The 13461-nt window shown below is 51.8% G+C and overlaps 2 protein-coding genes across 7 annotated transcripts in view; one reads left to right on the top strand and one right to left on the bottom strand.

The window, feature by feature from the left end:
- Positions 1-3682: 3682 nt before the first annotated feature.
- Positions 3683-12723, top strand: CERS2 (ceramide synthase 2). Of its 2 annotated transcripts, none has more exons than XM_063104248.1 (11): positions 3683-3793; positions 8844-9017; positions 9441-9558; positions 9761-9879; positions 10089-10146; positions 10253-10303; positions 10506-10598; positions 10787-10915; positions 11110-11216; positions 11356-11509; positions 11706-12723. In XM_063104248.1, exons 2-11 carry the CDS (start codon positions 8845-8847, stop codon positions 11844-11846), a joined length of 1143 nt encoding a protein of 380 aa, XP_062960318.1. In that variant the 5' UTR covers positions 3683-3793; position 8844; the 3' UTR covers positions 11847-12723. The 2 variants fall into 2 exon arrangements, with proteins under 2 accessions (XP_062960318.1, XP_062960319.1); XM_063104249.1 differs by lacking the exon at positions 3683-3793 and adding an exon at positions 4125-4171.
- Positions 12671-13461, bottom strand: part of SETDB1 (SET domain bifurcated histone lysine methyltransferase 1) — a 31496-nt gene continuing 30705 nt past the window's right edge. For 3 of the 5 annotated variants that reach the window (XM_063104240.1, XM_063104241.1, XM_063104243.1), the window contains exon 22: positions 12672-13437. In XM_063104240.1, coding sequence (XP_062960310.1) covers positions 13320-13437 — 118 coding nt within the window. In that variant the 3' untranslated portion in view covers positions 12672-13319. Of the gene's footprint in view, positions 13438-13461 lie in introns of all 5 variants that reach the window. The other 2 variants (XM_063104245.1, XM_063104244.1) reach the window with 2 other exon arrangements.

Below are 13461 nucleotides of genomic sequence, written 5' to 3'. Positions count from 1 at the left end.
CACATGTCAAAAAGTTAACTCATGTATAACAGTAAATATTGTTATAATATTATTTTATAAGGGTAACATAATTATTACTTGTCTTCCTAAGAAGTCCAATCTGGCTCTCTTCTCTAACTTCTTTCTTGCCAATCCCCAATCTGGCCACAAGAGAGCATCAGCAGCCACGGAAAGTCTGGAGCCCTCTAGTGGCCACTTGAGGTCTCTGGCTCCACCCTCAGCTATCAAGGGTCCCTCTTAGCCCATTTGTGGGAAGTGCAGCATTCTGAGGACATCGGGTTCCTGGGTAGACTTGGTGGGCAGGTAGGGTCAGGGGAAGAGCCTCAGGTAGCTATCTATTCCCAGGACCCAGTTGAGGCAGACCTCAGGACACATGCAGAAGACTGGGTTACTGCAGTACAGCAGCTCCACAACCAGGGTCCCCAGGCCCTTGGCTTTCTGTACCCTTCTGAGTCTCTTCTGGTTACATGTGCCACACAAGCTTTGGAGGAAATGAAGACAGGGTGAGGGCTCTTGTTTCCCCAATCCAAAGCTCCCCAGGGACTCCTGGCCTACCTGCAAGGCTGAACTCTGAACTTGGAGAAGGCAGACAGAAGCCTAGTCACGTGGTAGAGGTGAAGTCCTCGCTGCCTTTGAGTGTGAGCAGTGTGGGTTTGTGTGATGCATATACAACTACTACATTGAAACGTGGGTGAAATAAAACTCCTTTTATCCCTGGGTTTTGTTTTGTTCAACTCCAGGGCCAGACTGTGGTTATTTTCAGATTTACTAACCCCTTCTACCCCCATGCTCCAAATTTTAGAATTTCAGAGTTGGAGGAAATCTTGGAGATGATCTAATCTACCACCCTTCATTACTGAGTGAAAGAGGCTGAGTGATTTCCCAAGGCCACGGAGTGGAAACCAGAATCCAGGTCTGACTCAGTGTTTTCTTCACTTGAAGAGGGCTTGGCTGATTTTGGGTCCTTCTTAGTGGAATACAGGAGAGAAGCAGTAATATATAATGCCTCAGCTATTGGCTCATAAATACTTCTTCAACCCTCAAACCCTATATTGCTTTTCTGCAAATATTTTGCATTGCATGATTTCAGAATAAATAGAAACTCCTCCTGGATGTTTTACCTCTTATTAGGAAACTTTTTCTCCCCAGAACTCCTGGCACCTGAATCTCTCTGTTCAGGTACTAGCCAGCCTCTGTTCCTTACCTAAATAAGCTTCTGTGTTGCATAGGTCAGCTTTACCTGCAAAGATGTACCTTACACAACTAGGCTCCATGTGTTTGCCCATCCCAGAAGCCTGCCCAGATACCTAAATTCTGGCCTAAAGGCCTGGTGATGTTGTCCTATGCCTTGGGACACCCTCAGCAGCCCGTACAGAGGAAGTGAGTCACCGCAAGGCAGGCAGCACTTGGGGCACTGTGGGCGTTGCCATGCCAGCCTGGGGGTGGAGGAGGGGTTGGAAAGCTGCTGATCCTAATCTCCTGGTCCATCCAGAGCGGGATATGTGTGTGCCTTAAGTATGTTAACGGAACAGGAACAGGTAGCATCATCCTAACGCTCACTGAAGTCCAATTTCTCCTCCATCCACCTTCTCCTTTGTCTCCTGGGGGAGGGGTACACTCTCTTATCTTCATTTCTCAGGCCCTGGTTATCCAACTTCTGCCCCCAAATTTCCCCTCCCCACTGCTATCTTCTTTTTTTCCCCACTGCTGTCTTTAAAAAAAAAAAAATTACTTATTTATTTTTTTTTGGTGGCAGCTGGCCTGTGCAGGGATCCAAACCCTTGACCTTCGTGTTATCAACACTGGGCTCTGATTAAGTGAGCTAACTGGCCATTTTCCACCCATCCCCAATTTTAACCAGTCTTCAGGCCTCTGAAGGAAGCATTTAAAAAGTCTAATGGGAAAAATCTGGCACCTAAGTAAACCACCTGAGAAAAGGGTACAGAAGCTAAAAGAGGGGAGACAAGTAGGACAGAGGTGTGGGGAGGGGTTACAAGGGACCCCAAGTTTAGTGGGGGCCCAAAAAGGAGGCACTGGAATCTTGCTGGAGAAGGGTACGTGGGTGTGTAGCAGATGAGTACTCTGGGAGGGTCCTGAAGGAAAGCAGAGGGAACTTTGGAATTGGAAGGCTGAGGGAGAGGGAGTTACAAAGGGGTAGAAAGATACAATATAAGATATGGTAATGAGGCAAAGGAAAACAGGGCTGGAGGGGTTGCTGGGAACTGGAAAATCAGGCAGGCCCGGAGCTAGGAAAGGCTGGAGAGGCTGGTGGGGGCTGGTTCAGGGTATAGGTCAACAAGTCTGATTTTTGCTGTGGTAGGTCTGGGCGGGAGGGGGGGGGGGGTCCTACTATAAAGACCAAATGAACAAACAGGTTGGAAATCAGTTAGCTTCTGCCTTTCTACCTGTCCATAAAGAGCCTTAGGTGAGGGCCAAGCTCTCAAACTGGATTGGTGGAAGAACACACTCCTTCTTAAGAGAAGTATCAAAACACCTGGACTTGACTAAATAAACCATGAAACAAGCCACTGTCATAGTTTCTGTGACAGCATAAAAACACCAGCGTTTCATCAAGATAAATTTAAAAAATACCTCCACATGGGGTAAGCTGTAGCCTTTCCTGTAAACAAACCCTCAAGCACATTTTAGTCGTGCTCTGTCCATGCTAGGAGTCAGGCCAGTTCTCTAGGATAAACATTTTGAGTCTTCCTGAAACATTGATTTTACCTATTTAAGGGGAAAACACTTTTTAAACATGATGTAAAACACGGATAAACGTGGTATAGATTGAAAACTCAGGAACGTTATACAGAAGTTGGGAGGTGGCTCTTTCAGACTCTACTACAGTACCGTGTTTGCAAGCATGGGAGTACTCTCCTCTGCTGCTGGGTTCTGCAGCGCTTGGCTGGAAATGCTGTGGGCTTTATTGGGGGAGAAGGGGAATGTCTCCCCAGGACTCGCAGGCTCTGCGCTGGGAAGGCAGTTGAATCTCAGGGGCCTGCTGCTTTAGTCCACTCTAGGGGGGCTTTCAGCCTCGGCCAGCGGCGGCCAGCGGCACTTGGGCAGGCCTCCCCGGGGCTGCGCCCTCCGAGAGCCCGGACAACCTCCTCCCTCCGCTGCCCCGTGGCGCTGGAGGTGGGAAGTGTGGCAATCTGCCAGGCACTAGGGGCCGCAGCCTCCGGGCTGAGGTCGTGACCGCACTGGGGCGGGAAGGGCGGGCAAGTGCGCGGCCGCTCCAGGCTCCAGATCCTCGGGCACTTCGAGGGTCTGTCTCGGGGTCCCACTGGCCTACATCCCACCTCGAATGGAGAGAGCAAAGTGGCTGCAAGAGCCCGAACACCAGCATTCCTCGCCAGGGGGCTTCTCCCCTGGACGTCGTGATTACAGTGGAAGCAGCCGCGGGGGTCAGGAGCTCCGAGGGCTCCGGCGACCCGCTAGGGCCGGGAAGGGGGCGGCAGTCGGGAGCAAGGGACCGGGCCGCGGCCGCCCTAGCGCAGAGGCCCCGGCCTCGCCGCCCTCCGCCTGTGCCCTCCCCTCGCTGGGCTGCAGGCCCACGCCCAGCCTCCCGGCTCCTGTGTTGCTCGAGGCCTTTCTTTCCCGGGCTGGGCTCGGACTCAGCTCGACTGGGCTCGGAGGGCAGCGGGAGGAGGAGTGAGGACGGAGCGGGCGGGCGGGCGGAAGGGGGAGGAGAGGAGTGAGCGGAGCCTGTCCGGAGCGGGGCCCGGAGCGCTGGAGAGGAGAGACGGAGCAGTGGCTCCCGGCCCGGCCAGCTCCGCGACGCCGCCGCCGCCGAGTGAGTCGGGACCCCCGCCCCGGCGCCCTGGTTGTCGCGCTCTGGGGTGGGAGCGGGAAGGGACAGCGGAAAAGTTGGGAGAGCTGGGGGCCGCTCCGACGCGGCTCCGCTGAGAGGGGGCTGGCTGGGGAGGGGAGCCGGGGGCGAGGAGGGGAAAGGGACCCGGGCGCAGACCCTAGGGGAGCCGGGCGGGGGCGGCAGCCGCGGGCTCGGGGCCTCTGCCCGGCGCGCTCATGGCGGCGGGCCTGTGGGAGGGCGGGCCGGAGCGCCTCGCGGGAGCGCCCGGGCCCCTAGCGCCGCACGGGGGCAGGCTGGCCTGGCCACTCGGCATTCTCGGTCGCGTCGCCCCGAGCCCGGAGAAACCTTACTGGGCAACAGGTAGGGTTGGGGGGGGCGAGGCGGGGGCTGATAGCGGAGGGGCCGGAGCCACAGGCGCCTTTTGTTGGGGAGTAGACAAGCTTGGTGACCATTTGCACGAGAGCCCCAGCCTGGCAGCGGGCCCGCGGTGTTGCCCTGGCCTGGACGGGTCCCGTGGCTAGAGTGGGAGGGGAGACGAGGGTCCTGCTTCTTTTTCTTCTTACTGGCCCACTGTGCTCACCCCAGGAGAGAGGTCAAAGAGTCCATGTGCTTAAGGGGAAACAGGAAGGAGTGGCTCTGAGTGTCTGATTAGGCCCCCCAGGGCTAAGGCTTCTACACTGTTATGGGGTGTGTGTGGCTGGTGTGGGGAGCTACTGGTGAAACCGGCTTTCTGGGCCGTAGCTTGCTAATTACTAGCTCTGAGGCCCTCTGGCAAGTGGGTTAACTGCAGGTGTGTGGCACTAATCTCTGGCCCGAGCTTCGGAGTTTCTCTCTCCCCCTAAGCCAGGCTCTTGGCATCAAAACCTGGACACCCAAGTTGCCAGGCCCAGGGGTCTGGGTGTTCTGAGGATCCTGAGGTATGGAGTGAGTGCTTCCCAGACAATTGAATCATAGTAGGCCTCCAGCAGGCAGTCACCCCCACATCTGTGTTGGCGCAGGGGGTAGAAGTCACCACCCCATACCAGAATTTGGGTGACTGGGTCTGAATGTGAGCAGCTGACTGCACTTGTGATAGAGCTCCTAAAGGTGAGGACTTGTTTGCTGCCCTGTCCCTTAGGACTTAGCATCGACCATACAGTGACCTGCACAGACTGTTCCAAAGAGAGATCAATCCTGGTCTCCCTTGGCACCCCACACATCACTCTCCTAACTGGAGCCTCTGGCCAGATTTCCCCCTGGAGGAAGGGCCTCCTCTTTCCCGTCACTGGCCACAGGCTGGCTGATCCTTTACTGTGCCCCTCAGCACTGCCTCCCAGCTGCCTCTTCAACCTGCTGCCCCCTCCCTGTCCCTGGGGGCTGTAGTCTCATGCATTGTTTGGATATATTGGGGCCTTTGGTCTGACACATCCCAGAGAAGCTGTAGGCAGAGGAGGCCTGAGGACCACTGTTCTTCTTACAATCTGACCTAAATTTTTGGGCCTATGCTTGCAGCCTTGCAATAACACACCTCTTCTTGGCTTCAGCCATTGCTTGCAGCCTTCTAGTTCATGACCTGCTGCTATTGCCTGAAAAGAAAGTCTTCAACAAGGAAGACTACTCAGGACTTCTTCCATCTGTTTTTTTGTAGTCCCTTAGGCTTCAGTGGAAGCTGTGGGACACTCTCTCTTTTGATGACCCCTTTTTATTTTCTTTAATTATTCCTCCTAACTCTGAGAGCCAGTAGGACTCTTATCACGTTGAATTTGTGAGAATTCCTTCCTCATAGGCTCAAGTTTCTGCCCTCCCAGTCCTCTGGGTCTACAAGCTCCCATGGGGACTCTGCCCCTTTTCATCTACCTGGGAAGGTCTTGGGGGAGGACGTCAGTCAGAGTTGGGGCTGGGTGGAGCCCTGCTCAAGTTCCTGGTAATCCAATGCCCACAAAATCCCTGCTCTACTGGCCCCTCTCCAGCCTCTGCCTCAGAATAGTGGCGTTCTGCCTCAGAATAGTGGCGTCCGTGTCTCTGAGGCAGGTGTGTGTGTGTGAAACAGGAGAGACAGACACACACACACACCATGTGTGAGGGAGTGAATTCTGTGAGTGGAAAAGTGACCATAGGTGTGGTTTTTTTCCCCAAGAAAATCAAGTAACTTCCCTGAGGGCCAAAGGGAAAAGCCACTTAATCTCTCTACCCTGTGTGTACATTACCTTTTCTTGCCCCAGCCACTTGTTTATGGGATCCCTTGCTTGACTTGTGCTGGTGCCAAGGAGTTGCCAGGGCTGCCACAGGGAGCAGACTCCTTGGTTCTGTGGGGATGTGTAAGCAAGGCCAGTTGGGAGCCTCAGTTGTCATCCCCTCATGTTGAGTCAGAAGTCCTAACCCTGCTGAATCTGGTGCCTCTCCCTGTTGGGTTAGGCCCTGGGGGAAGGAGGAGGGGAGATGGGAGTGGTGCTTCTCTGCTAATGGAAGTACTGGACAGCAAGGGAGGGCTGTGGTCACAGAAAGCCTGAAACCTAGGTGTGAGAAACCTCCATTAAAATGCATTTCCAAACTTCTGAGACATCATTCTCTCTCTTGCTCTCTCTCTCTCCCCCTCCTGTCTTCCACTCTCCCTGCTTGGAGCAGAAGATAGGTAATAATCTTGTCCTGGGGTTGAGATAGTTGCACTGTCCAGGTGCTTGCCCTTGACCATTCTGTGACACCTACTCTGCCCACTTCCCCACCTTTGTAGGGATAAGACAGGCATCAGACATTCTGGGGCCCCTGGAGTCCAGGAGAGGGGCTCTACCCACCCTCCAGAACCCCAGCCAGAGCTTTCACCTTAACTCTCAAAATGCTCCTGACAGAAGAAAAAAATGCTACTGACAAGAGAAACATCCCTGCTAGTTTCCACTGAGCAGGATGGGGATGGGGCCCAAAGTCTAGGCCTGCCTGTACCCTTGGCTTTAGATCTCATTGGAGGAAAAGTTGAGTTCCAAGAGACATAACAGTCAGGTATATTTCCCCACCTCCAATCAGGCTAAGCAAAAACAGGTGTGAAGGAAGAGGAAGCAGTGTGCAAATGCATCTAGGTGTTCTGCATTATCCTGTCTCTACTCAATTTTCTACTCTTGTCTCTTCTCTATTCGATTTTCTACAACTTTTCTCTAGGAAAGTGTGTGTGTATGTGGGGAAACTTCCACTGTGGGTAATTAGATTTAATTTTGTTCCCTTCAAATTAGTTCCATCTCTAACTAATGAAATATTTATTCTGGCTAAGGTGGAGGGCAAGGGGCAGTGCCCTCGGGTGCTGAGGCCTGGAATGTGCGTGTGTGTCTGTCTGTCTGTCTGGTGTCTGCGTGAGCGCCTGTGCTGAGGAAAGGAGGAAAAAAGGTGGAGCTTCAGCTCCTTTATTGTCAGTGCTGACCTCTGATTTCATCAGAGAGAGAGCAATGACCAGGAGCAGGGACCAGAGGGTAAAGTCCTTGAGCTGGAATACTGACCCGTGACAGGCTGAGAGGGATTTCGCAAGTGCTTCTGTGGTGGGTGGGGGCAGAGCTGTCAGAGCAGGCGGGAGGTGTGGTCTGAGGCTTCAACCTTCATTCAGCGGCACCAGTTGGTCTCCAGTTCACAGTGGAGAACAATCTCCCCACTCTGTTTCCTCCCTGGCTGGGAGGGGAGCACCTTCCTTCTGTCTCAGCTTTTAGTCTCAAGGCCAGCCTGAATAGCACCATCTCCCCTATCTCCTGAGAGGAGAACGAGGGTTGAGGAACCTGGAAAAGACTACCCTGGTCATCCTGCTGGCATTCATTGCTGAGTCCCAGGGCTGCCAGGGCTGTGCCGGATCCAGCATGGCTAACTCTTGAGGACTGTCTTGCTGCTTCACTCAGCTCCAAGCAGTTGCTGCCCCCCCATGAGCCACAGAGCATTCCCTCCCTCCCTTTGAATATCCAAGTGGTCACGACCACCCTGTCATTCCTCTCTTTCTGGGGAAGAGGGGGAGGAGGGGAAGGAGGTGTAAAGCGGCAGTTCTTTCTGGAGCTGAGGGGGTATTTGTGATGGGTGTTCCACTGCACACTGGTATTTTATTTTCTGGATGAGCCTTTATAAGAAACGGCTTTTAATTCTACCACAGGTTTTGGTCTGCTGCCTTGATTCCGTCCGCCAGTCCCCGACTCTCTGCAGTCCTGTCTGCATGTTCTTTCTGAAAAGAGGCTTACAGATAGGGTTCTTCTACCTTATGTGTAGGGATTGGATGGCTTGGCCTAGTGTGTCAAACTTATGTGTAGTAATTTGATGTCCACTGATGGTTCTGGAGCTCAGCATCATTTGGAGACATAATTTTGCTTTACCCTAGTCTCTTAATTCTTCCCTAAATGGGTTGTAAGGAAGCGGAGGAAGGGTTTGCCCCAGCCCTGCAATTTGTTTTTGGGCTCCCCCCCGCCCCTGGAAACTTCCAGCTGTGGGTTGGCTTGGGAGATAGAGAGGGTGGCTGGAGACTAGGGGAGAAGGGAGGGTGCCTCTGACTTTACCCACATTATTGGCTGCAGCTTCTAGGACTAGGTGCTACCTGTCCTCCAGGTTAGAATAACAAAATGATAGCAAGACTATGAGGTTCTTAATTCCAGGGGATCAGGACTTCTCTGGTATATCACCTTAGGTTGTTGTAAATAGTAGATGTTAAAACTGGAAAGCCACCATATGTATTACAGATGAGGAAACTGATTTGCTCAAGGCCACAGAGCGAGGATCAGGATCCAGGGCTTGAGTCTCTGTCCCCTGCTCCTTTATTTTTATTTTTAAAAATTTTTTGTGCCTGGCCAGTAAGGGGATGGGAACCCTTGACCTTGGTGTTAGCTTAGAGCAACTGAGCTAACCAGCCGGCTTCTCTGCTCCTTTTCTTTCTTTCTTTTATTTTTTTAAAAGATGACTGGTAAGGGGATCTTAACCCTTGACTTGATGTTGTCAGCACCACGCTCAGCTAGTGAGCCACGGGCCGGCCCTATCGTTCATCTCTTCCCTCATAGCTGCCCCCTCTTGATGTCCTCTACCTTCTTCCTCCCTCCTCACCCAGGATGCTCCAGACCTTATATGATTACTTCTGGTGGGAACGGTTGTGGCTTCCTGTGAACTTAACCTGGGCTGATCTAGAAGACCGAGATGGACGTGTCTACGCCAAAGCCTCAGACCTCTATATCACACTACCCCTGGCCTTGCTCTTCCTCATCATTCGATACTTCTTTGAGCTGTGAGCATACCAACCTACCCTCTTGCCTCCCCCAGCTGCCAGTCACAGTTTCTTGGACTTCATTTGTCTCTTGCTATTTAATTAGTCCTGGACACTTGTATTCTGGCTGTCTAGGTCCCTGCCCACTATGTGTCCCTTCCCCTGAAGGCACCATTGTCGTCCTGAGGGCTCAGCACCCCAGGCCCTTTCCTTCAATGGTTATTTGTTCTCACCCTCCCACCCCCCTGCCTGGTCACTAGTAAACACAGGCAGCTTTGTCAGCTGTGGGCAGCCCAGGAGACTAGAGGAAAGGGGGTTGCCAGGAACCCTGGGGAAACTGAGGTCCAGAATTAAACTGCCTGAGCTTGCAGTTCTTTCCCCTACCAGCTGAGGGGCTGGGAGCGCTCCAAGAGGGAGCACCTCTCACTCATATCCCTTCTCCAGTTATGTGGCTACACCACTGGCTGCCCTCCTGAATGTAAGGGAAAAAACTCGGCTGCGGGCACCTCCCAACACCACCTTGGAGCATTTCTACCTGACCAGTGGCAAGCAGCCCAAGCAGGTATGAGCTGTGGACTCCACTGTGGCTCTGGGAGTTACTGAGTTCTGGTGGGGAGCTGAAAGGAAGGATTGCGTTTGAATGCTAGCTCTGGTGGGTGAAGAGATGGGAAAGTGGTGGTGTTGACTTAGGGTATTACTGGGAGATTGGGAGAGTGCTGGCTGAATTGTGAAGCTGAACTTAATGGGCTTCTTCACTACACCAGGCGGAGATAGAACTTTTGTCCCAGCAGAGCGGGCTTTCTGGCCGCCAGGTAGAACGCTGGTTCCGCCGCCGCCGCAACCAGGACCGGCCCAGTCTCCTCAAGAAGTTCCGAGAAGCCAGGTAGGGGAGGTTGGGGTGAAAGAAGATGGGTGGCAGAGGAAGGTCTGATATGTCTTGCGGTGAAGGGGTGGGCCGTGGCTGTGTGCAGGGAGAGGTGAGGAGGTAAATTCAGTTATTAATAGTATCATGAAAGGGTATCTGGGGGTATTCGGGGACTGTTGGAGGGCTATGCCATCCTCCCACCTAGCCTTTTCTGCTTTTTCTTATAGCTGGAGATTCACATTTTACCTGATTGCCTTCATTGCTGGCATGGCTGTCATTGTAGATGTGAGTGGGGATTACTGAGAGGTGGGAGAAGTTTCTCTGGCAAAGGTCGGGTGAGGCCAGAGAATTTAGGTTCCTCCTCTTTTAACCTCCCACCATCTCTCTGCAGAAACCCTGGTTCTATGACATGAAGAAAGTTTGGGAGGGATATCCCATACAGGTATGAGAAGGGGCCTGCTTCCTCATATAAGGGTAGACTAAAACATAAACACCTTTGTGAAAAGATGGTTTCTGGAACATGGCAGAGGGACTAGAGTCATAGAACTAAGAATGACCTTAGGGGCTAGAACGGCTGGGTTTGAAGAGGTGAGATCCTTGGAGCTAGTTGCTCTGGGGTCCCTTACCTCCCTCTACTCTCCCAGAGCATCATCCCTTCCCAGTACTGGTACTACATGATCGAACTTTCCTTTTACTGGTCCCTGCTCTTCAGCATTGCCTCTGATGTCAAGCGAAAGGTGAGTGAAGGGGCATACAATTAAGCCTAAGAGCCAAAATGAGGCCCTGGGATGAACAGCCTCTCCTTTGACTTCTTGGTACTTTGCATGGAGCTGTTGGGATATGGGGAACTAAAGGTGACGGGGAGGAAGAATAGTGGGGGCTGGGAGAACAGGAAAGTCCCCCAGGGCCTGCATCTTTTCTGCAGGATTTCAAGGAACAGATCATCCACCACGTGGCCACCATCATCCTCATCAGTTTCTCCTGGTTTGTCAATTACATCCGAGCTGGGACTCTCATCATGGCTCTACATGACTCTTCTGACTACCTGCTGGAGGTTGGGCTTTCTTAAACCTAGAGACCCCAGTGCAGGTTCTTTGGTCCCTTTGTCTTTGGGTGGGGGGTGGGAGTGGGGGGTGATATTCCTGGGACCAAGGAGGGGGCACAGAGCTGGTGCTACTGACTGGGGTGTACATATGAATGTATGCGGGAGAGTCAGGAGCCCATGATGGATGGGGGCTATCTATGCAGTCAGCCAAGATGTTTAACTATGCGGGATGGAAAAACACCTGCAACAACATCTTCATCATCTTCGCCATTGTTTTCATCATCACCCGACTGGTCATCCTGCCCTTCTGGTGAGTAGGCAGCCATGCTATACTCTGGTTCACAAAAAATCAAGAGTCTTGCCTTTCTTCCTCTCAGTTATCTACCCTCCATCTTATTAACGCCCCCTTGTCTGTGTTTACAATTCTGTCTCTCCCCTTGAAACTTCAGGATACTGCATTGCACCCTGGTGTACCCACTGGAGCTCTATCCTGCCTTCTTTGGCTATTACTTCTTCAATTCCATGATGGGAGTGCTACAGCTGCTGCATATCTTCTGGGCTTACCTCATTTTGCGCATGGCCCACAAGTTCATAACTGGAAAGGTGAAGGCTCTATCCTCATTTTGTAGGCCTTAACTGCTCTAAATTCTAGAACTCCCCAAACTCCCTGTCATGCCAACAACCCTCTAAAAAACTACTGTGGGGCCAGCCCTGGGTATAGCAGGAACAAGCCACCATGGAGAGGCAGTCCTTAGGGGTTACAGGATATCCCATGACCCTTCTTATCCCTTTTCCACAGCTGGTAGAAGATGAACGCAGTGACCGGGAAGAAACAGAGAGCTCGGAGGGGGAGGAAGCTACTGCTGGGGGAGGAGCAAAGAGCCGGCCCCTAGCCAATGGCCACCCCATCCTCAATAACAACCATCGTAAGAATGACTGAACCATTGTCTCGGCTGCTTCCGAGATAAATGCATAAAGCCAAGGAACTATCCCACCCTCTCCCTGTAGGCTCACTTTAAGCTCTGGGGAGAAAGGAGAAACTGAGAGGAGAGTTGGTCTCTGTGCTCTCCCCTCCTTGCTTCTTTGTCACCCAGTTGCCTTTAAACCAAATTCTAACCAGCCTATCCCCAGGTAGAGGGGAGGTTGGTTATATCCTTTGCTAGAGGGGGGATGGTCTTATTTTCCTCTCTATCCTCCAAGGTATCCTTTCTATTGCTTTTGAGACCCTTCCTCAGCTCTGGGGGTGGGGGTTACAATTCACATTCCTTATTCTTCAGAATTTGGTCCTAGCTGTTTGCCTTTGACTCCCTGACCAGGGTTGTGCCTTACTGTCCCATCTGTGGGCCTCATTCTGCCAAAGCTGGACCAAGGCTCACCTTTCTAAGCTCCCTAACTCAGGCCAGAAACCAAAGCCGAGCTGACTTTTAACTTTTTCCCTCCTAAGACACAAATGAATTGAGTGTAGGAGGGTGCACATGACCCTTACCCTACCTCTGCCAAAAAGTGGGGGCTGCTCAGATGGTCTTTGTGTTACTTCTCTGCTGGCCGTCCCCGTAGCCACACGTCCAAGACCCTACTGCCTCCTTCTCTGGCCTCTTCCCATTCTCTTCAGTTAGGATAGCTGGTTTGGAGTAGAATGGCAACTAGTTCTAATTTTTATTTATTAAACTTTTGGGGTTTTGGTTTTAAAGCCAGAATTATAGCTAGCACCTGGCATTTCAGCAGAGGGACCATTTCAGACCAAAATGTACTGTTAATGGTTTTTTTTAATTAAAATACATTAAAGATTAAATAAAACATGGCAAAAGTGTCAGACTATTAGGAATTGAGAAGGGGAATCAACTAAATACACTAAGACAGTCTTTCTTATGCCTTACAGTTATGTAACATCTTTTTAAAATTTCACATGGCAAATAAAAAGCAAAGGTAGAGAAGTACAAGATTAACAACAGATGCCTATTGGGGAGGATGGGGGAATAGATCTCTCAATGAAAGATCCAGAACTGGGAGTGTGGGACTGAGGGAGAGAAATCAAATCACAATCTTGGTTTTACCATCTTGTTAAGACTTTCAAGAAACAATACAAAACAGGGACAATAGATACACAGCCCCCATTCCAGGAATAAAATCTGTTAGAAGCATAAACACTTGAACAAACATGGGCTGGAAGGTTATGTCAGGCCTAGGTTAGAGTGGTAATCTCTCCCCACCCCCTAGCACTTAGGAGGTGGAAAAAGGATCCTGCCTGCTAGCACCACATTGGAAGAGATCTCCCGATCCAGAACCCCCATGTCTGTCTTCTAGGAGCTGGGGGAAGTAGCTGGACCAGAGATTTGGGGTTAGATTTCAACAATCGGGAAGACACAGTTCTTAAGGAAAGGACAGTTCTGCAGGTTGGGAAGAAGACTGTCCTCTAAAGAAGACGCCCTCTGCATTCGATGGCCCCACAGCAGCAGAGCAGCTCCTTGCCTTCCACACTGCCCACCTCATAGTTGTAGTCCCAAGTAAGTTCTGTCCCAGCCCGGATTCTCCTGAAAAAGAAGACAAGGACGGGG

The sequence above is a fragment of the Cynocephalus volans genome, chromosome 8, assembly GCF_027409185.1.
Source record: "Cynocephalus volans isolate mCynVol1 chromosome 8, mCynVol1.pri, whole genome shotgun sequence".
In the NCBI taxonomy this organism is placed as follows: domain Eukaryota; kingdom Metazoa; phylum Chordata; class Mammalia; order Dermoptera; family Cynocephalidae; genus Cynocephalus; species Cynocephalus volans.
Note: the sequence above shows the minus strand (reverse complement) of the source record. Positions and strands in the feature narration are given on the sequence as shown.